This window comes from Centropristis striata, chromosome 10 (assembly GCF_030273125.1).
Source record: "Centropristis striata isolate RG_2023a ecotype Rhode Island chromosome 10, C.striata_1.0, whole genome shotgun sequence".
NCBI classification, from domain to species: Eukaryota; Metazoa; Chordata; class Actinopteri; order Perciformes; family Serranidae; genus Centropristis; species Centropristis striata.
Genome location: NC_081526.1, coordinates 38,456,592 through 38,480,612, shown reverse-complemented (window position 1 = coordinate 38,480,612; position 24,021 = coordinate 38,456,592). Strand labels below are relative to the sequence as shown.

At 36.5% G+C, this 24,021-nt stretch overlaps 1 protein-coding gene across 1 annotated transcript in view; it reads right to left on the bottom strand.

Annotated features, from left to right (window-relative positions):
• vwa8 (von Willebrand factor A domain containing 8) overlaps positions 1–24,021 on the bottom strand; it is a 114,157-nt gene that overhangs the window by 47,337 nt on the left and 42,799 nt on the right. The window contains exons 21-29 of the mRNA XM_059342204.1: positions 23,580–23,656; positions 20,051–20,126; positions 17,805–17,940; positions 17,184–17,303; positions 14,872–15,077; positions 7,356–7,507; positions 4,248–4,356; positions 2,717–2,855; positions 1,483–1,670 (exon numbers count right to left, since the gene is read on the bottom strand). Coding sequence (XP_059198187.1) covers positions 1,483–1,670; positions 2,717–2,855; positions 4,248–4,356; positions 7,356–7,507; positions 14,872–15,077; positions 17,184–17,303; positions 17,805–17,940; positions 20,051–20,126; positions 23,580–23,656 — 1,203 coding nt within the window. The remainder of the gene's footprint in view (positions 1–1,482; positions 1,671–2,716; positions 2,856–4,247; positions 4,357–7,355; positions 7,508–14,871; positions 15,078–17,183; positions 17,304–17,804; positions 17,941–20,050; positions 20,127–23,579; positions 23,657–24,021) is intronic.

Sequence of the window (24,021 nt, the reverse complement as noted above, 5' to 3'; positions counted from 1 at the left end):
AAACAGCAGAAGAAAAATAAGACTGTAAGCCAAAGTAAACAATGAAAGCCGGAAATAATAATTAAAGCCAGAGTGCAGAACTTTTGTCTTCCCCCCTAGCAGTTAGAGTATTTAAATATAAAAAAATGTTAAATAAAACACTGTCAACATGTGCTTATGATCTATGCCTGCAGATGAACTTTCCTTAGCCCTCTCCCTCTTTTAACTTGGTAAATGGGGTGCACTTATATAGCGTTTTTATCCAAAGCATAGAAATGATCGTACGCCCACTTTACACTCACTTTCTGTTGTACGCTCGTTTGATAAATGAGGACCCGTGTGTTTTAGTGAAAAATATGTGATGGGGAAAAAAAGGGACAGGTTACATTGGTAACGCTTTATAATAAGGTCCTTAATAACCATTAATTAACAAGTAATAAGGCATTGTTCTCGCTTTAGATCCGGTAGTTGCAAAAAGCATAGTTAACTTATAATAGATGAGCAATAAAGTATATTTTAATATCAATAAGCAAACAAAATAAGATTAATAAAGGCATGGCAAAGACATAATGGGTGGGTCATGGGTGTTTGTAATGCCATTATTAACACTTATATAAGCTTATAAACACACAATAATGTTTTTTTTTTGTTTGTTTGTTTTGTTTTTTTACACTGTTTCTTTATATAAGGCCAATATAGCAAATAGTTTCTTGTACCTGACAAGTTTGACAAGGCCTTTTATAAAGAAACAGTGTAAACAAGTATATTAGTAGGCCTAATGAACCTCTTCAAGATACACAATAATGTTAAAAAGCATCTTGTAAGGAATTACAAGGGCCTTATTACTTGTTAATTAATGGTTATTACAAGGACCTTATTACTTGTTAATTAATGGTTATTACAAGGACCTTATTACTTGTTAATTAATGGTTATTACAAGGACCGGTAACACTTTACAATAACCATCATTTATAAATGGTAAACAGATTCATCATCATTTATAAACCGTATATAGGCCATTTAGAATGGTAAATAGAAAATGTATTAATGTTGAACTATAATTTATGTTTTTAATAGATGGTATATTAATGTAAATTGATAGTTACTTTACCATAAACAAACAATTACATTATAATTATTAGTTTATTAATAGTTTTACACTCATTATAACATTTTTAACACCATATTGAGTATGTAAATTATTTCAAAATGATTCTTATACCTTTAAGAAATTGTTTGAAAACATGATAAACAACAAGATAAAATATGTATAGAATTTTGTAAATGGTTAATAATTGGTTTATAAACCATCTATAAACATCACTTAGATGGTTATTGTAAAGTGTTACCCAAGGACCTTAATATAAAGCGTTACCGTTACATTTAATATCATCAACATCCTGTTCACTTTTCCCACAGCGATGAAGACAAAAACTCTTTGATTGTTATGTCATCTGATCAGAATGAACCTGCAGTCATACAGCTTGTTGTGTGTGTGGTTACCTGCTCCTCGTGCAGCACCACCTGTCCCTCCAGAGGACTCCCGAGGGGCGCCACGGTGACGAAGGGCTGCCAGACGCCACTGATGGTCCTGGGGAAGACGTCGTACAGCTCCATGCAGTGGATGGTGTCCCCGCGCTCCTTCATGGAGAACAGGGACACCGGGTTACAGGTCGCCACGTACAGCACATCTGCAACACAAAAACACAGGGAATGAGAGTTTTCACTGTTCCACAATTATTTATCTCCACTAAAGAGTGCATGACTTTCTTCAACCTTTATTGGAAGTGAGCTTAGCACCAACATATACACATTATTAAAGACAGAAGGCATCATGTGGGAAATGTTCCCTTTTTAATATTCCTCCAGACTTCTTTATCCGTTGATCCTGGATCATTCCTTTGTTCTGCCCATCGTCCACTGGATCCTCTAATATACCCTAAATCAGCTGTTCTCAACCTTGGGGACCCGACCCAAATTGGGGTCGTGAGATGATTTCTGGGGGTCGCCAAATCATTTTGGAAGTCAGCTCTGTCTCCACTGTGTTAAAGTGTTCATGTGTTTTAGTCTTTTTGGTAATTTTGTGTGTTTTTTGTCATTTTGTGTCTTTTTTTTTTATTTTGTGTGTTTTTTGGTGATTTTTTGGCGATTTTGTGTCTTTTTTTGGTCCTTTTGTATCTTTTTGTGTTTTTTTTTTGTCATTTTGTGTCTTTTTTGGTGATTTTGTGTCTTTTTTTGTCATTTTGTGTCTTTTTGTGTCATTTTTTGGTCATTTTGTGTCATTTTCTGATCATTGTGTCTTTTTTGGTCATTTTGTTTCCTTATTTGGTCATTTTGTGGATTTTTTTAGTCATTTTGTGTCTTTTTTGGTGATTTTGTGTCTTTTTTTTGTTATTTTGTGTCTTTTTGGGTAATTTTTTGGTCATTTTCTGATAATTTTGTTTCTTTCTTGGCCATTTTGTGTCTTTTTTGGTCATTTTGTGGTCAATTTGTTTCCTTTTTTGGTCAGTTTGTGTCTTTTTTTAGTCATTTTGTGTCTTTTTTTTGGTAATCTGAACTGTGCGTGTGAGATTGTGTTCAGTGAGTGGGGGTCGCAGACAACATGCATGTTAAATTGGGGGTCACGACTCAAAAAGGTTGAGAATAGCTGCCCTAAATGACCTGAGAATTCATTGCTTGACAGTGTTGAAAGTGTGTGTTTGTGTGTGTTTGTGTGTGTGTGTGTGTGTGTGTATACCATCTTTGGTGGTGACATCGCAGATGATGTTGACTTCATTCATGGGAATCTGCCAGTGGGCTTTCTCCTCGCTGAAGCTCAAAGCTCTGCTCTCCTGTCTGTTGCAGGGGTAACCCTGAACACGCAGAAACACAGGGCCCTGCACACACAACACACACACTCACACTCAGTGTGTGATAATAATATTGGTGTTTGATGTTTCTGCTTGAAAATTCAGAGAAAATGATGTGTTACAGTGGCTGGATTCAGATCACAACACAGCTGTTTGTTTTCTTCTCCACATACTAATAAAAATCTTGCCTGTCACCCACTTCTGAGCTTAAACAGCACTGGTTTGGACTCGAAGAAGACGAATTCTCACAACAAGAAGTATGAAAATGTCCATAGAAGGTTCTCAAACAACTTCTGCAGCTTGTTAACTTGTCGGTGCTACTTCCAAGCAGTCACATTTAAGCAACAATACATCAAATACTCAGAATCTGGTGCTAAATCTTTGGTGCTTAAAGGAACATGACCACCTAACAAAGACACACCGCGTTTTAGCTCAACAATGTCATTTTTTCTAAAAATGTTTTCATACTTTTTATCTGCCGTTAGAAGCTACTTTAACCGGCTTTAATTCATCCTGACCACATCCACTTTTAAACCTCCTTTTAGGGCTGACTCAGGTCTAACCCAGCTATTCTCAACCTTGGGGTCCCGACCCCAATTGGGGTCGCGAGATGATTTCTAGGGGTCGCCAAATCATTTTGGAAAAAATATAAATGCACAAAATTAATATTAAATTGCATGCTTTCAGACAGGGAGATGTTTTAGTTGTTGTCTGCTTCATTATTCGTTTGTATGATCTGAACTGTGCTAAAAACAAACAAAAAGGAAAAAAACTGGTGCATTGTTGCTTTACTGCAGCTGCAGTTTGCTAGCAGCTAGCTATAACTGATGCTGGAAGCTCTGGTTGTCATTTGGTATTTCCTCGCGGGCCAAATATAATTATACTGCGGGCCAAATTTGGCCCACGGGCCAGAGTTTGACACCTCTGCTCTAAATGTTAAGGTGCATCAATGCTTTAGTAGAGGATACACTGGAGGACCCTTACCGAAGTAAAGTAATACCTCCGTTATTCACAACATCATAAACAAAATGACATGTACACTAATATGCAGGCTTAAATCATTATGCCTATCTTGCATAAATAACAAGTAAAGACACTAAATGAACAAAAAAAGACACAAAATGACCAAAAAAGACACAAAATGATCGGAAAATGACACAAAATCACAAAAAAAAGACACAGAATCACCAAAAAAGACAAAATGACTAAAAAAAACCCCACAAAATGACCAAAAAATGACACAAATAGACACAAAAAGACAAAAAATCACCAAAAAAGACACAAAATTAAAAAAAAATGACAAAGTAAGTAACAATTATTTTCATCCAATAATACTAATACATGTCGATCAATGTGAGTAGTTTTCCAACGGTCAGGAGAAGAAATAAGACGTGAATCAACTGCAGTTTGGGTGTTTACCTTGATGTCGATGGGCCGAGTCTCGGTGGGACAGAGCAGTTTGCGTCGAGCGTTGCCAGTTTGGTTTATTGTCCAGTAGCCCGTCATCTGGACTTTGGGGAGGGGCAACCTAAAGATCGAAGGTCACATGGTAACAACTGCCCGGTGACAACTTCCCCGAGATATAAACACATCAAGCTGTGAGTCATAATGCATGTTTGTATTAAAGTGGTTTTGACCGTGCATCTCAGAACTAATCTTACAGCTTTTTTGATTTTCCATTTTTGGAAAATTATGGGTTTCCATGTGATCATTTTGCATCCCCACTTCAAATAAAACGACCTCATGCTATGAGGGGACCAACATGGCCGCCACAAAATGACTTCAGATGGGAGCTGTATTCTGATCTGAGAGGGATCTGATGAAAACAAAGGGTTTAATTTGATCCCACTGTCTCTAGAGAGGGTAAAGCCAATTAAATGTGGGACAAGTGTCTATGTGTGTGTGTGTGTGTGTGTGTGTGTGTGTTTGTGTCCCTGCTCGGCTTGTTGTGTCTGGCCAGATGTTTACTGGTCTTCTCATGAATCATAGCTGGATTGTGGCCACATCTTATTGGCTGCAGGTGGGGTGAAAGATGCAACAAAACCACAAAATACAGAAACTCCAGCTTGTTTTGGAGGACGGACAATCCTTTGACTGTAAATATTTCGATGTATGGAAAAGGAATTAGATCCATAAGAGGAAGTGTTTCTTGTTTTCCATGTCCAAAACTGGAAATCAAGAGTAAACATCTTTGCTTTAATGTACACAAGATGTTGTGGGATATAAACAGTTCAAGATGGGCTTTTAAAAACACGCATCCCAAACTGATGCTGGAGTCGACACATTGGAACAGATAATCTATACAATCAGTAATTACTCATTAGGAAAATACTTGTTTCTGCTCTGCTCTGCTCTCAAGATGTTACTTGAGAGATTCATGAAGCTGAATTTATGAAAGTGATACGTCAAATAAAACCACAGGAGACAGAAGAAACAAATATTTTCCTTTATTTAAAAGACAAAGCTGTGCATAATGAGACAATGTAGTCGATGTTTCCCTCGTAGGAAAGCTGAGGTAATGTGAATAATTTTACACTTCAGGAAGCAGTGACGAGACTTCATGGAAGCCTCAGAGTTTTAATTTCGTCTGAAACTGGACTTCAAGCATGTCAGGATTTCATTTCTAAAAGTTATAAATACTGTAAAATCAGAAAATTATGTCTAACAGGTGACTCTCAGCAAGAGGGGAAACCCCTTTTTTTTACATTTTGGGGTTTAAAGTGATGTAAATAATGTTTTTTTTACTTTAATTTCTAAAATATAGATTAGTGAATTTTATAAGTAACAACATGGGAGAAATCAACCCTGAATAAAACTGTGATTAATCACAAAATGTGGCTCTTATTCCATTTTGTGTTGTCAAATATCCGACTAAATGTGATCACAGCAGGTTATGGTGACTTGCAGGTTAATATCAACTAGAAGCCACTGATATATTTCGAGTTCTAACCTGAAGAAAGGGTTCCACCCAGCAAGATAAATGGTTCTCCACTTGGAAATGCTGAGGAACTTCTTATTCTGAGAGTGTGAGACATTATCAGTCACTGTCAGTCTGAATAATAAGAAGACCATAGCCTGCTTCATCACGGAGTAAAAGCTCATTCTGTCAGACGTCATGTAATGCCCCGTATAGATAAAAATGTATCAAAAAAATGGACGTAGTCACCGTGACAACCGTTTTTGGACTCTTCTTGACATTTGACATTTTATCCATCAGCATCCTGATTTATTGGAGCCAGAAATGAAAACATTTCAACAAAATATTTTGATCTGACCTGAACCTGAATGCCCACTTTTACTGGCAAGATGACTGCACCTGACTGCTGGCTACAGCAACAAAGTTGCTGCTAATAAAGTTAGCTTCCATAATTCAAGATTTAAAAAAAGTGGATTGCTTTTAGATGTACACAGAGAGCCATGGAAATACACTGTTACGCCTCCATACTGATTGAAAGGTCGCCATTTTAGCGACTTGTCAAATAAAAGGTAGCCACAACCTAAAGTAATGTATTGTGTAAAGCAACTGTAAAGTACCTTTAAAAGTGCTACATATATATGACATTTATCAAAAAGACTTGAAACTAGTGATTGAGACCATAAAGTCAAGAAGAAAATGTTTACTGAGGTAATATATCAACAGTGGTGGGAGAAGTATTCAGATCTCTTACTGCAGTAAAAGTACTACTACCACACTGTGAAATTACTCCACTACAAGTAAAAGTCCTGCATTCAAAACTTACTGAAGTAAAAGTAAAAAATTATCAGCATCAAAATGTACTTAAAGTATCAAAAGTAAAAGTACACGTTATGCAGAATGGACCCACTCAGAGTGTTTTATATATATCAAGTATATTATTGGATTAATATTATGATGTATTTATGTAAGCAGCACAAGTAATCAAATGTAATTTGATCAAGTTAGGGATCGTTTTAACTATTTAATATACTGTTACAAGGTTTAATTAAAAAACAACAAGTCAAATCACTTTAAATGTATTTTTTTATGTTAAATCTCGACCTGTAAAGTAACTAAAGCTGTCTGCTAAATGTAGTGGAGTAAAAAGTACAATATTTGCCTCTAAAATGTAGTGGAGTAGAAGTATAAAGTTACATAAAATGGAAATACTCAAGTAAAGTACAAGTAAGTCAAAATTGTACTTAAGTAGAGTACTTGAGTAAATGTACTTTGTTACTTTCCGCCACTGGGGATCTGAATACTTTTTCAATCACTGATTATAAAGAATACAAATTTACAGCACTTCTGTATTGCTTAACTTTTCACACAGAGACTACGTCCACTTGTTTAATACATGTCATCTATTATCCTTCACCTACTCTATCCTGTTTCTGACACTGAGTGAGATACTGGATGTGCCTGTATGTGTGTGTATGTTATTGCACTATACCTTGATTATTTGTTTTTATTCTTCCTGTAAGTCGCTTTGGATAAAAGCGTCTGATAAATGACTAAATGTAAATGTAAATGTGTGTGTGTGATCCTAGCGTCTTGTGTTCTTGAAGCCTTACTCCTTAGCCAGTTTGACCGAGCTGGGCTTGGCTCCGATGGGAATCCCGTGCTTGTGCAGTGCTTCGATCAGAACCTCACGCGTGTCTTTGTTGTACGAGTCAAAGTCGAAGACGTTTCGGACAACGTTGGCCAAACCCTCGTCAGGGAATTTCTGTGGAGGAGAAGACGGAAGAGAGGGAGAAGGAGAGGTTAAAACAGGTTGGCAGCACTGGGATGACAGTCACAGAAAGGCACAATATACAGTGACAGATACGCTGGAAGTTTCACCAATTATTACTGTAGCTGGCTCTTTACATTATAATTGTAAACAGAGAGACAATTTAGCATGAAAATCAAGAATAAACTGATAAAATTTGCATTTACAGTAGCAGAAACAAACAAATCAATCAAATTAAACACTTCCACACATTTAGTTCATTCAATCATTCTGTGTGAGCTTTCCCTAATAAACGCATTTGAATTGAGAGTGAACAAAACTCGTATGCAACATTTTGGAGTGCTTTTATTTTGAAATTTCAGATCAGAATTTCCTGATACTGTCTGCTGTAATTTTGAAAATATATTTGGTATCTTCATAATTAATTTTGACTAAATATTCACGCAACTGAAATTAAATTTTACAGGTGGTAGTTCTATTCATTTTAGATTATAATTAATTTAATTTATCATTAAATATGAATTCATTTGGAAGACTGACTTCCAATAATAATGAAAAGTGGCTTTAATCTTGTTTCAGTTGTTAAGCACAAAGTAAAGTAACACAAAACAACGTGGGGTCGAGTTTGACCGGCTTTTATGAATTGAAGTGCTTCGAGAAATGAAACGAGGTCACCAGCCTGCTAATAAACAAAGATAATTAATATTTATCAGCTAAAATAAATAAACATTAAAAGGCCCATTACTACTGAAATACTATAGATAGAATAACTTGTTGAAGACAGATAACAGCTGCACCTAATTTTAGTTGTAAATGCTTTGGTTACATTTGAAAGAAAGAGTTATTACAACATTAAACATAGCTGGAAAAATTTAATTACAACATATCCTTACATTGAAGGAAAGGTGAAAATGATGGGAGGTTTGCAAAGTGAGAAGATGAGGAAAGGGAGAGGAATGATATAAGAATGAAGATAAGAAAAAGCATAAAAGAAAAGAGACAAAAAGTAGAGAAGATGGAGTGAAATGGGTCAGGGAAGGGAAGATAGTTAACATGATTTAAAAGTCTTGTGAAGGGGTCGATGCAGGGACAGAGTGTGGAATAAAACTGGCGATATGAAAGGTAACTCATCTCTAAACTCTGACCACAACACTGACACATCAGTGCAAAGGAAAGCAATTATATCACAAACACAATATCTAAGCCTCGGCGAGAGAAAACATAGAGAAATGCATGTTTTATTGCCTCAATAAATTTTCCGTATTGTGCAGTAACTATGGTGATACATTGGTAAATAGGCAATAAAGGCAGAGAAACACAGAGAGAGAGAGGGAGACGCTGCAAACAGAAGCAGAAACAGGCTGCACTTTATATTCTGACAATATACTTTGTACTGGTAAACAGTTCAGTGTCCATTTTATGTGATTCTAAATCTATATTAGTGAGAAAATGTTTGTCTAAAACTAAGAAAGAAGAAGTACTTAAAGTATTTTAAGATGATTAAATTCAGATCCGTTGTTCATATTGATAAACTACTATTGAAACAATAACTGGTATAATATTAACATTATACTGTAGTTGCAGCTGTAAACATGCCCCAATCCTTCCCTCTAACAGCTCTATGTCTACATTTGTAATGCGAGTCATTTTCAGGCAGAAGCTGTAATTAAATGTTTGTAACCATTTTTAAAAAAAATCTCAATGCTAGTAACGACCAAGGTTATTATAGTTAACGAAAACTAACGAAATAACGAAAACTAGAAAACAAAAAACATTTTCGTTAACTGAAATAAAAATAAAAATGAGAGTTTTTAAAAAACGATAACTAACTGAAACTGTATTTTGTGGTTACAAAACTAAAAATGTCCTTAGTTTTCGTCTTTGTCAACTTTTTTCATACGTAAACCTTTTTGGTTGATATGAAATCTATTTCATCTATCTGGTTTTATGACTTAATAAACATATTGGGGCTGAAATGGATCAGACAAAGGAAATAAAGGAAACATTTATTGTGACCTTATTGAATCTGGACCCAACAAATACCCCATTACAAAAAACTAAAACTAACACTAAAACTAATAAAAACTAAACTAAAACTAAGCATTTTCCAAAAAATAAAAACTAATCAAAACTAGCAAACTCACTCTAAAAACTAACTAAAACTAACTGAATTTGAAAACAAAAATTGACAACGAAATTAAAACTAAAACGAATGAAAAATCCAAAACTATTATAACCTTGGCAACGACTGAATGAAACAGGCCTGGATCCTGAGATATTATTAGTAGTAGAGCCCGACACTGTGTACAAATGTACCCAGATAACTATTTTGTCAAACATAAAACTTGATTAAATAACATTTAACATTGTTATACATGATACAAACAATGTGTTACATTGTCAGCCAATTCTAAAAAGGATAACTGAAAATAAAAAAAAGGAAATACAGGGTTGTAATTTTTATTATTATTATTATTATTTTTGTATCTATTGGTTTTTTGTTTTACTTTGTTTTGTTCTTTGTTTTAGTGGTAATTTGTCTTGTCTGTTTTGTTTTGTTTGTATCTAAGAATGTGGGCATGTAAACCCTCATTAATGTATGTGTCATGTTAATTCTAAATACCCAATAAATATAATTTTCAAAAAAAAAAATAAAAAAATAAAAATAAAAAGGAATAAAATTAATTGTGAAATAAACAAACAAAAAAAGAAAAGCTCCCACCATTTCTAAATCACGCCAAGCTACAGTTTCTGCATTACATATTGTGTAAAAAATAGTGATCATAAAAGCACATATTGGACAGCATATACACCGATAATATCTGTCAATCCATAAACCTGTTGGGCTCTAATAATTAGGACCATAACTACCAACTGATGTTCTTTTTTTAACTTCTTAAGTGTCCTTGTTCTATTCTGTGTTTTTTTCTATTGTTGTTTTTATTTATGCTACCTCAGTATTTTATTCTATTGTATTTTATTGTACTTGAATACCAGACTGCTGTGACAACCGAATTTCCCTTCGGAGATGAATAAAGCTAGCTAGCTAGCTATCTATCTATTGTGAAATAAACAAACAAAAAATGAAAAGCTCACACCATTTCTAAATCACGCCAAGCAACAGTTTCTGCATTACATATTGTGTAAAAAATAGTGATCATAAAAGCACATATTGGTCAGCATATACACCGATATAATATCTGTCAATCCATAAACCTTTTGGGCTCTAATAATTAGGACCATAATGACGCTTTCAGCCGCACATACCACAGAGTATTTACACTGTACCGTGTATAAATTGAGTGGCTGTAAAGAGCATTGGGCCACAAAGGTGCAATATGAGCAAATGTGAAATGCTAATTAAGGCCTACACTGGCTGTTGCATCCAAAGAAGCAATTTAGATGTTAACTAAATGACCTTGTGTCTCTCACACGCCTACAGACGTCAATAGTGCTGGTGATTGATGACAGAACATGGCGGTCAGTGGGGAAATCAGACGTAAAGGCTCGTGTCCCTGTGCACTGAATTATTGATCTGCAGTGCACACTCCAATCTTAATTTTCCTCTTCTCTAAGCCCTGTAATTTTGGTATTTTTTGTCCCTGTTTCAGCTAAATACTGTGCACATTTTTGAATATTTAACACCACAAGGAGACCCGGAGCATTAATGTGTGTGCAGCCTGAAAAAACACCTTCCTTTCACAAGTGAAGGTACGAGCAGCAGCACAGATGACGGAGAAGAAGGTGAAGAGGAGGAAAATGTAAATTATCTATGTAAGCATGTTCTCACATCATGCTTCCTTCCACACTGTTCATCTAAATGGATAAATGAGCTGTTAAACCAAGTCTAGAGAAGGTTTTCCTCTTTGAAAACACTTTGCTACTAAACTCTTGAATGCATTTTTTCTTTTAAAGTCTATTTGGTAAATTAACACAAATTAAATCCAAAGGAGAAGCAGTACAAGGATCACATTCAGCTTGAAATAGGTTGCTGAAGGAGAATGGCTAGATGTGGTCCATGATATATATATACAATGGAAAAATTATCCTACTCCCTCAAAATCCAGATTGACAAATTTTCTAGAATATGGTCTAAATCAGGGGTCTCAAACTCAAATTACCTGGGGGCCGGTGGAGGCAGTATCGAAATGACCAAAAAAAGACACAAAATGACAGAAAAAAACTAAATTACTTAAGAAACACACAAAATAATCAAAAAAAAGACTGAAAAAACACTAAATGACTTTAAAAAGACACAAAATGACCAAAAAAATACACAGAATTACCAAAAAAGACACAAAATTATTTTAAAAAGACACAAAATGACACAAAAAAAGACACAAAATGACCAAAAAAGACTAAATTACTTAAAGAAGAAACAAAATGACCAAAAAAACACAGAATTACAATATATATATAGGCCTATACAAAATATTACGAAAAAAGACACAAAATTATTTAAAAAACACACAATCATTTTTTAAAAAAGAGACAAAATTATTAAAAAAAAAGACACAAAATTACCACAAAAAAGACACAAAATTACCAAAAAAGTAGTTAAAGGGACCTTCCCCACACAACACGGTAAAGTGCCATTCATATAAAACTCACATTAAACTTTTATATCAAGGTGAGGGCCACATAATATCATTATGAGGGCCGCAATTGGCCCGCGGGCCGCAGGTTTGAGACCCATGCTCTAAATGGACTGGGTATGTTGATCATATAGGCCTAAACTCAGATTTTGTTTGAGTATTTTTTGTTTTTATCTTGTTGTAATTATCTATGTGTATGCATGTCCCTTTTTCTTTATTTATTTTTTTTCAGAGAATTAAAGTGAAACTCCCTCTAATGTTTGAACTGTTCATAATGTTAATACATAAAAATGTTTAAAAAATTGAATAAAAAATTGGGCCTGGGAAGAAAACTGATGTTGATGTATATCTATGGATACAGAATGAAAATCCTGATGGTTATCTTTTCTATGATTTAGTTTTCTTTTCCTTTCTTTGCTTTTCCTATGTATCAGGAACCTGTACATATAAGAGAAATTATGTTTGTTTTTTAAGAAGGGAAAATATCCTATGTTGTATGTAACCTGTTGGCCTCAATAAAGATTAAAGAAAAAAAGAAAAAAAGAAATAGGTTGCTGATTATGTCAGACTTCCAGAGGACACAGAGGTTAAACATGACCATAATTATTCGCAGCTATCTGTGAAGCTGGGCGGATGTTTTGTGGTGTAAATTTGAAGGCTCTGAATAATGAGGAAGCAGAAGGATATATGGTGGAATGAGTGGGTGGAGGGAGAGGAAAGCGTAGAGGGTGGGGGGATTTTTGACAGTGAAATTCTTTGAAAGCCGTCTTCAATGTCTCTCTCTGTGCCCACGTCTGCCGGTCTCCCCTTTAATTCCCATGCATTTCTTTCCACGTGGATCATCAGAAAAAAGGAAAACCTCTGAATCGGTCTTTGTTTTTTTATTGTTACACAAATATTTCTGTCACTTTTTGCATTAACAGGGCTTGACGCAGAAAAAAATCCTGTGCCTGAATTTTTTTTTTTATGCATGGGGGGTGAAGCGGCATAACTGGAAAACTGACATTCTTGTTAACGAGATGAAAATACAGAATCCTTTCAAAATAAAACAATACGCAGTTCATGCAGCTTAAAACAACTTCACATCAATATAACGTCTTGGCACCAGATCAGCAATCAATCAATCAATCAATCAATCAATCAATCAATCAATCAAAGGGTCTCAGAGGGTCGGAAACATGGACGACAAGAGTCGGATTGTTGAAGTGGAACAGAATCAATCATTTATGACATACAGTGGCGGACTCAGACTGTTAGAAGGGCGGGGGCGAAAAAATAAAAAGGGCCCATTCTGCACAACATGGAGCCCCACAAGCATGCAAAAAGCTATGATGCATCATGTATGATGAAATATTAGCATTAAGTTAAAAGGAGATCCAGATCAAAGTAATTAATGATCTGGTACTGACAATTAAAAGTATCGAACCAAACCATCCAGGGGGGTCCGGGGGCATCCCGCCCGGGAGAAAATGTGTACATTTTTAAGTAAAATGCATCTATTTTGTGCACTTTGAGAGCTAAATGAGAGCAAACATCTAGAGGGCACCAAATAATTTTTTGCACGTGTAAAGGGCAGCCAATAAGGCACTTCCTCTTGTTTTCACCACTCTAGAGGCACTTTAGCGCGCTTTTTCAACCATGGAGGCATGAGGGGGGGGGGGGGGGGGGGGGGGGCGGTCGCCGGAGCGATTTAGAGACTCTGGAGGTGACGTATGCTTTTCGCCGTCGTTAACTGTGCACAGAAAATTATCATGAACAAAGCAGCATGGCTAATTATTATGCACAGTGTCTCCGCCGTGAATTAACGGTACGCGCTAACTGCGCACAGAGTGTCTGATGCTTGTTGTAAACAAACAGATCGCTGTTTCTCCTGCAGTAGCAGCACATACACACTGTACTGATACAGAGCTAACTGTTAGCCTGTTAGCACATACACACTGTACTGATACAGAGCTAACTGTTAGCCTGTTAGCACATACACACTGTACTGCTACAGAGCTAACTGTTAGCCTGTTAGCACATACACACTGTACTGCTCCGGCCTCCGGCTCGTTAGCGGGTCGTTAAAAAGCGAGTTGAGTTGCGAGATGATATTTAAGCATTCAAAACCTTTATTTTAGGTTATTTAAAAATCTAATCTAAGTATATTTGGAAGATACACATTGAGACTTACCAACAATAACAACTATTTTTGTATGACAATGACATTTCTCATTTTTGTGCACCATTACTTTTTTTATTTTGAAAGTGCAGTACAGTAAGAATGATCTTTTTTTTAAAAATATATATAAACAAGCTTTTATTGCACAATTAAACTATTATACAATATACACATTCTGGGTTTCTTTTGTGTACAATGAGATATTGTTTGAACAAACAATAGGTAAGAATTGTTCTGTCATTCATCATTATAAATTGATAATTTTATTATTAATTTGACACAGGGGCCACAACAGGGGCCAAGGGCTTCTTCACAGGGGCAGTGGCCCCTGGAGGCCCCTGTGGAGAACCGCCACTGCTCTGCACACTTTTGCCTTCTATCACCATAAAAAACTCCCTCTGACAAGTGCAGATTCCACAGCCATTCTTATGTGGCAGTGTATGTTGAGGGTCTCCCTCTCTGTCACAGCTGCGTTATGAGGACACTCTCCTGCATTATTAAAGCATCTCGCCGTGCAGGATTAAGGTCACATCGACACATCACATCGTCATGAATTATTGATCAAAAATAGTCTGAGACCAGGCCTGAGAATGTTTTCTTACCTGCAGGTGTTTGACTATGTTGACCACCTCTCGGGTGGAGTAGGGGTAGGTGATGGTGCCCTGGTCCGCCATGGACCTCAGCTCTCCAAAAGCAGCCACCAGCTTCTGCAGAGTGGCGTCGGGGACGTCGGGGCCGTACTGTTTGAGCATGGCCAGCTCCGCCTGGGGCTTCGGGTTGTCCACAGCATGGCAGCTGAAAATGTCCCCTGGTGAGAGGACAATAACGTGTCTCAGTGTCTCGTAACTTCAGCTTAGCTCTTTAAAACTACTAAAAAAATAAAATTACTAAATTTAAGTAATTAAAATTACTACTATATACTGTAATATACTACTATTATTATTATACCGGCCTTACCGGCCTTATTTATCATTATTATTATTACTATTATTATTATAAAAAAATATATATATTAAAAAAATAAATATATATATATATATATATATATATACATAATATATAAAAAAATAAAATTACTAAAATTAAAATTACTACTATTATTACTATATACTGTAATATACTACTATTATTATTATACCGGCCTTATTTATCATTATTATTATTACTATTATTATTATTATAAAAAAAAAATATATATATATATATAGATATATAATATAAAAAAATAAAATTACTAAAATTAAAATTACTACTATTATTACTATATACTGTAATATACTACTATTATTATTATACCGGCCTTATTTATCATTATTATTATTACTATTATTATTATATATCATATTATTTTACTCATAATTACTTTATTTATATTTTTCATTTAATTTTATATTGCTTATTATCTATTATTACATATTATATTATATATATTATATACTGTACTATTATTACAATTATATACCGTGTAGTCACTATAGCATTGTTGCCATCATATCACCAGTTTAATTACCTTCATCTTGCCAACCATCCTACCAACTGATCTGCTTTTTTTAAACTTCTTAAGTGTCCTTGTTCTTTTCTGTGTTTTTTTTCTATTGTTGTTTTTATTTATGCTACCTCAGTATTTTATTCTATTGTATTTTATTGTACTTGAATACCGGACTGCTGTGACAACCGAATTTCCCTTCGGGGATGAATATAGCTAGCTATCTAGCTAGCTAGCTATCTATCTAAAGCATAACCCAGGTGCAGATACCTGAAGTTCCACTCTAAACCGTGCTGTAACTACAGTCAACAAAGTAACAGCAGCAGCTTAAATCTGCAGATGGAGACGTGCTGTTTTGCAGCATCTGTAGACAAAAAAATGTAACAGCAGCTGCAACTTGACAGCTTTGGAGAACTTTGAGTTGAATGACCCTTTAAGCCAGGTTTTAGTACAAGCACTTATGGGTCTAACTTTAAAAGTAATCCTGCTAAGGGCAGCCTAGTGGCTTAGGAGTTGAAGTCACTGACAAAAGTTTGGTTTGGCCTCTGTTGGCATTATTCTCCATCTCTACCTCATCTTCTGGTCTCCTGCTCTCTACTGCTTCCTGAGAAAGGTCATTGGGTTCCTATGGATATCTAACATCTAAATGTAGTAGTAAACAGCAAATTATCTTTTTTCCCAAAGGAGAATAGGTCATTTGACATATTGCCATATCAGAATAGTCTTTTCTATATGTATCCAAGCTGCTTAGTGTTTAAACATACACTACCGGTCAAAAGTTTTAGAACACCCCAATTTTTCCAGTTTTTTATTGAAATTCAAGCAGTTCAAGTCAAATGAACAGCTTGAAAGGGTCCAAAGGTAAGTGGTGAACTGCCAGAGGTAAATAAAAAAAGGTAAGCTTAACCAAAACTGAAAGATAATGTACATTTCAGAATTATACAAGTAGGCCTTTTTCAGGGAACAAGAAATGGGTTAACAACTTAACTCTATGGAGTCTTGGGCTATTTTGTCCATTTTTGAATTATTTTCATATCTTTGTAAGTAATTGTGTGTCTTTTTTTGATCATTTTGTGTCTTTTTTTGGTCATTTTGTGTCTTTTTTTAGTCATTTTGTGTCTTTTGGTGTCTATTTTTGTCATTTTGTGTCTTTTTTTGGTCACTTTGTGTCTTTTTTTAGTCCTTTAGTCCAACATAAAATGTGATTTTGAATCTTTTTTTTACTTTCAAAACACTATCATGCTCAATAAAGAATTTTAAATGTTGCAAAAGTGCATTAATTTCAGAGTACACTGAGACATTAAACTGCATAATTTTCAATTCAATTCTGGAAAAGTTGGTGTGTTCTAAAACTTTTGACCAGTAGTGTATGAGTTTGATTGCTTGTGTGTGTGTGTGTGTGTTGTGTGTGTGTGTGTGTGTGTGTACCTAGAGCTCCAAAAAAGTCGTTGCCCAGGAAAGGGAAACCAGGCCGGTTAGCCAGGACGAGCATCCTGAAATCTGGGTGCATAACGATGGTGTTGGGCCTCCCCTCAGCTTCACGAGGATCTTTGGAGGAGACAAATCATTAACACAACATAACAAGAACACAAAACACAAAAACCCTCTGCATCTGTTTCTGCCTCTGTCCTCTTTTTATTCCTGTTATTTGTGTGACTGAGACTCGACAGTGCTGATATCATCAGCAGCTGTCTCAAGTTTGTGTTTATGAAGAATCAAGGTTGTGTTTACATTCCTCAGGGAGGAAGAGCCTCGGAGGAATGGAGAAGCTGTCAGCAGCTACTGTGATTACGTGAGACAACTTGGAAAATATACAGGTTTACAGTCCAGCACGGTCCAGAACCTACTGGTACCTGTCCATAAAGGCTTTTATCCTAAGCCTCCTTTAGTGGCCTGCATCTGATGTTTTACTTGTGTTTGTCTTGTGAGACATCCAATCCCCAGCTCGTCCATTTAATGGTCCCACTCCTGTCTGCACTCTGGATCTGGGACGTGTCCGCTGTCAAACTATTAAACCCTGCACATGTGTGTGTGTGTGTGTGTGTGTACCTGAGATGATTCTGCGTCCGTCAGCAAGGATCATCTCTCCGCTCTCCACCAGGGTTTTGAGAATGCAGGTGACGTTAGTGGGAGCTTTGTCGGCCTCGTCGATCACTAATATGTGACCCATCTTCACTGCCTTCACCTGCACACACACACACACACACACACACACACACACACACACACACACACACAAAACATCTGTGACCAAATGTGCTATACAAGGTGCTGCTGAATGACTTCTGGCTCTTTATAAGTAGTAGAGAGGAGGGGGGAAAAAATCCATACAGCGTAGTATCACAATATTTTTCGGGGCAATATTATATTGATTCATGACCACCAATATATTATCCTCATTTTTGTTTTTTTCTGGAGGCCGTAGCGGGCTCATTTTTAGGAATATGGGTCAATGACGTGATCTAACCCAGTGTCAGTTGGTGTAACCAGTAATTTTCATCCCATAAAAATCTGATTATATACAGGAAAATAAATGTGAAAAAAAAAATGTGTGAAAAAAAAATACAATCCAGGTTTACATTGCAACACTATGGTATATAACAAATTTTACATAATTTGTCAAAACTTGGTTGTATTTAGAATATGTTCCGCTCAATATTGACGAAAATGTGTAAATGTAGAAATGATTAAAAAAAAAAAAATCATTGGATGTTTTTTTAAATGAAGTAATTATATGTATAAGTCCACTAATATATAAAAAATAATATAAAATACAATGTAGTTGGATGAAGTATTTAGTATTTTTTTTTTTTTGTGGTTACACCATTTGACATCTTGCCATCCCTTATTTGTCACTGACCCATATACTGAATATACATATGAAACTATAAGACTACTACAAGATCAAACGAATCTATAGGCACCATGTGCGTCAGGATATCGTGTCGGGAAGTCGTCTAAATAAAGTTACGATGGATTTAGCTTCATGTTAAAGACACTGGAAGCAGGTCTGTGAGTCCTTCGCAATGTTATTTCACAGACATGGAGCCGCATCGAAGCTATACAGAGCAGTGAAGCTTAAAGTTGAGGAAATTTTTATAAAATGCTGCAGTTGTTGTTGTCCATACATGTTTTATATCAGTTCAGTTCAGTTTGACTGAATACTTTGTTGGTCAGTCTGTGGGTTTGACTCTCATTGTGGAGAAATAAAAAGACTGAAGTGAGATGAATAGACTGAGAATTTTCTCTGATTGGACAAAACAATTCTTGATTTATTTTAATTTTGTGGACACAATGTGCAGTTAAAGAGTTAAATCTCAATATATTGTATTGCAAAATGCTTAAAATCGCAATAATATCGTATCGTGACTCAAGTATCCTGATAAAATCGTATCATGGGGCCTCTGGAGATTCACACATCTAATAAGTAAAAACTAAACTAAACGTGTGCATGTCAGAACTCCCTGAACTGTACGGCATGTGTTTGCTTTGGTATTTAGACCTTTGGAGGAAAGCCCTGCCTGGGAAACACATTTCTAACCAAGCAGGCATATCAGGCAAATAGGCAACAAGCTGCAAACAGGGCTAGCAGATCACATTCTACATTCATTAAGTCTTGCTAGAAGTTTTGAAAATGCTGTCTATTTTTCTCTGTTCTCCACAACCTCCCTGAACACTTGGTCAGATATGCATGCAGCTCAACCTGCAGACTTCTTTTATGATGAAGCCACCTTCCCAGATCTCAGCATTTATTTTTTATTTGGTCATTTTGTGTCTTTTTTTGGTCATTTTGTTTCTTTTCTGGTGAATTTGTGTCTTTTTGGGCCATTTTGTTTCTTTTTTGGATCATTTTGTGTCTTTTTTTGTCATTTTGTGTCTTTTTTGGTCAATTTGTGGTCATTTTTTGTCATTTGGGGGTCAGTTTGAGTCCTTTTTTGCTTAATTTTATGTCATTTTTTGTCTTTTTTGGTCATTTTGATGAAGCCACCTTCCCAGATCTCAGCATTTCACTTGGTGAGCACAATGTTATGATACCCAATAAAGAGGATAGTCAAAACCATGTAAATAGATTCTATCAAAGTGAGATTTCATTCCCAGTGATTCCTTTGGGCTCTGTGTGTTCAGACTCAGGTTGCACCTGTTCAGGCAGAACAACAATTATAGCTTTTGTCATATCGTTGTTTTTGTTATTTTTAACCTCATGCATTTCTTTTCCCTGGCCTGCAGACCCCTGGCCAGTGTCAACAAGCATTTACTGCAGATGCAAAAGATGTGTGCATGTGTGCTGAACTGACCAGAGGTGAGTCTTCATACATGATGATGCCATCTCGGACCGAGGGCTGCAGGGTCAGAGTCTGGACAGTCGTATCCCTGTGGAAGCAGAAAAACACGTGCAGTATTGACACTGGATTCATTTATGCATTTGAACTGTGATTTTGCTTTCAAAATCCGTGAGCTGTTTAGGTCAAATATTAAATTTGGCTCTGCAGCGTGACTTAAAGGTCTGACATCTGTGCAAGGTCCTGTCTTTTATTTTGTCAGGATTTTCAGCTCTCTCTCTTGTTTTATGTTGTGCTCACTATGTTCTCTCATTTCCTGCCCTCTTGTGTGTTTCCTGGCCTGTGTGGTTACCTGTCCCTGCTCCACCTGTTTCCACATATCCTGCATTCGTCTCTTTTCTGTGCAGTGTTTCTTAGGCCCCGTTCACACGAGGACGGTCTGAACAGAAGACGCAAAAGTGGCGTCCCGTCTTCACTTTTTATTCCTCGTTTAGACGAGCGTTTTCAGGAGGAAATCTGCTGCATACGGTGATCTAAAGTGTGTGAAATGTGATTGTATGCAGCCAGGCGGCATCACTTAAAGCCATAAGAGCATCTTTGGGCATGCAGAAGTTTTCACGCCACACATTTTCATCAGCTACTCCTTCCACAAAGTTCTCCTCCATCACTAGATCTCCCAGGTCTCGTTCACAGCCGTCTGGCTCCTCCCACCAATCGCTGCATCCAGAATGTGATGGAGGTAATTCCAGATCCTTCTCTGTTCACTAATACTATCTGTACATATCCTGGACATTTGGTGGAAAGACTCCTGTAAGTTTATTAGAGCTGCCAGAGCAGCTTGAAGGTCCCACCATGGAAATAATCCCACGTTTCTTTATTTCCTGTCCTGGAGCATGTATGTGACGTAAACACATACGTGACGTGAGCAGATCAGATCAGAGTTTTGTGTCTTGTCAGTGTAGACGACACGCTACGGAGGAGAGGATTACACTTTTACACTTTGGAGGGTGGTTTCAGATTTTTGCGTCTTTAAGCCCCAAAAACGCCATCACCGTCTAAACGAAAGGCACTTCACATAAAATATTTTGTCGTTTTCACCCGCGAGCGTCCTCGTGTGAACAGGGCCTTAACCTAAATACCATTTGATCACCAATGATGCAGGCCAGTGAAAAAGGGTGTCAGTAACACTGTTCTTCAGTTCAACTGGCCAGCAACACAAACATAAAATTGAAGCATCTCCCCAACAACTTTGATTCCCTCCTGACATCCAAATGTATCCCTCTCTTTCTCTCTCCAGCAGTGTCTCTCCTCCATATCTCTCCGTGTGACCCAGGAGCTGTCCTAGTTTCCTTCCTGGCCGGCTGCTTCTCTCTTGCTTTTCTGAGCCACATCTCTATAGGCTTTCAGTCACAGGCTCCCAAAAGCCACATGCACAGATCTTTGTGCCTCTGCCCTGGTTTAATATTAGCTGCTGCTACAGAAGCTAACCAGGCCACAGCCACGCTTTGACTTTCACAAGACTTTGACAAACTAAACATGCACACAGACAGAGAGGAGAGAGGTAGTTTCTACATGAAGTGATGCTTCAGTTCTTCAGGTTTGTACCAAGGTTATAATAGTTTTGGATTTTTCATTAGTTTTAATTTCGTTGTCAATTTTTGTTTTCAAATTCAGTTAGTTTTAGTTAGTTTTTAGAGTGAGTTTGCTAATTTTGATTAGTTTCATTTTTTTAAAAATGCTTAGTTTTAGTTTAGTTTTTATTAGTTTTAGTGTTAGTTTTAGTTTTTTGTAATGGGGTATTTTTTGGGTGCCAGATTCAATAAGGTCAAAATAAATGTTTCCTTTATTTCCTTTGTCTGATCCATCTCAGCCCCAATGAGTTTATTAAGTCATAAAACCAGATAGATGAAATAGATTTCATATCAACCAAAAAGGTTTATGTATGAAAAAAGTTGTCAAAGACGAAAACTAAGGACATTTCCACTATAATTTCAGTTAGTTTTAGTTAGTTTTGTAACCACAAAATACAGTTTCAGTTAGTTATCGTTTTTTTAAAAACTCCCGTTTTTATATTTATTTCAGTTAACGAAAATGTGTTTTCAATTCTAGTTTTCGTTATTTCTAACTATAATAACCTTGGTTTGTACAAGACATTTTATTAGTATTCTCTTTGGTGCTTTTCTCCCATGACAGAGTAATTGACACCACACACCTTATTAGTGCCTTCTCAGGCTCTGATTGATCTGAGCTACATTTAACAGCAACAACACATCGATCTATAGATGAGCAACTCTGACCTAATTTTCCTGAGGTGTGGTTGTGTGAGCATTTATAGAAGCAGCGACCCAGTAAACAAGGACTTCTTCTTTAATATGGCCATGTGAAGTCCTTGTTCTGCTGAAGGATGGCCTCATTTACTGAGGACCAAAATAGTTTTTGACACCCTTTCATGAGGAGAAACAGAGAGCGAGAGAGAGAGAGAGAACTACAAGTACTTAAAAGAAACATCTGTGATTATTATTCCTGAAAGCTTCAGAACTTGCCAACCACAGGAAATACAGTTAGACAGTTTAAGGAAGGAATATCCTGTAAGGCAGTAGTTCTCAACCTTTTTGAGTCGCGACCCCCAATTAACCATGCATGTTGTCCGCGACCCCCACTCACTGAACACAATCTCACACACACAGTTCACATCACCCAAAAAAGAAACAAAATGACCAAAAAAAGTAAACAAAATGACCAAAAAAAGACATAAAATTACCAAAAAAAGACACAAATTGACCAAAAAAGACACAAAATGACCCCAAAAAGAAACAAAATGACCAAAAAAAGACACAAAATGACAAAAAAAGCAAACAAAATGACCAAAAAAGACACTAATGGACCACAAAATGATAAAAAAAAGACACAAAATGACCAAAAAAGACACAAATTGACCACAAAATGATTAAAAAAAAGACACAAAAAAGGACACAAAATGACAAAACACACACAAAATGACAAAAAAAAAGACATTAAGGGACCAAAAAGACTAAAACTCATTAACACATGAACACTTTAACACAGTGGAGACAGAGCTGACTTCCAAAATGATTTGGGGACCCCCAGAAATCATCTTGCGACCCCAAATGGGGTCCCGACCCCAAGGTTGAGAACAGCTGCTGTAAGGGAGCCTCTCAGGTATGTGAGCTTTTAATGCACAGATATAGTAAAACATCCCTCGATAAATAACTATTAATTACATGAAAAACTCCATGCATGAATACTGAAAGAATTGCATTGAAATAACCTATTGTGCTCTTTAGATGAAGATATTCAGAGACAGTGGCCTTGAAAAGCAAAAGAAGGATGGAAGAGAAGCTGAAAACACTGATTTCAAGGATTATAAAATAGAATAAAGACCACAGTGAATGGCATTTCTTTCATAATTCTCTTTAAGGCTTCAGTTCCAGAGGGAAAGTTCACAAGTTCATGTAAAAAAAAAAAGAAAAAAAAACTTGTGTGTGGGTAAAACACTTTGAAATAACTTGTGGAGTCTCCTCACCTGTGGAGCTGCAGGTATTCTCTGGGCCTGTTCAGGAGGTGCAGGAAACGATCCACTATTTTATTCTTCCCCACACCCTGTGGAGGGATAGGAACACAAAACATTCACCTACAAGCCAGATTTAATTCAATGTTTACAGCATGTTCATAGCGTTTCATTTTAAGCATAATAAACGGACAGGTGAAGGGCACTTCCTCCGAGTCTGATTGAAGTTTAGAGGCTCTTCCCTAATAGTGTATGGACATGGAAAGGTCCATGCGGGTCCTCAGAAGAAGGAAAATCAAGGGAGGTACCACCAGCTGCTCCAGGAGCTTTGCCTGGATCAGGGGTGGGCAATTAATTTCCCCAAGGGGCCACATGACCAATACCACGAAGGTTGGAGGGGCCGGACCAAAACTCTAAATTAATATTAAGCAGAATTTAGTTCAATCTCTTTATAAAA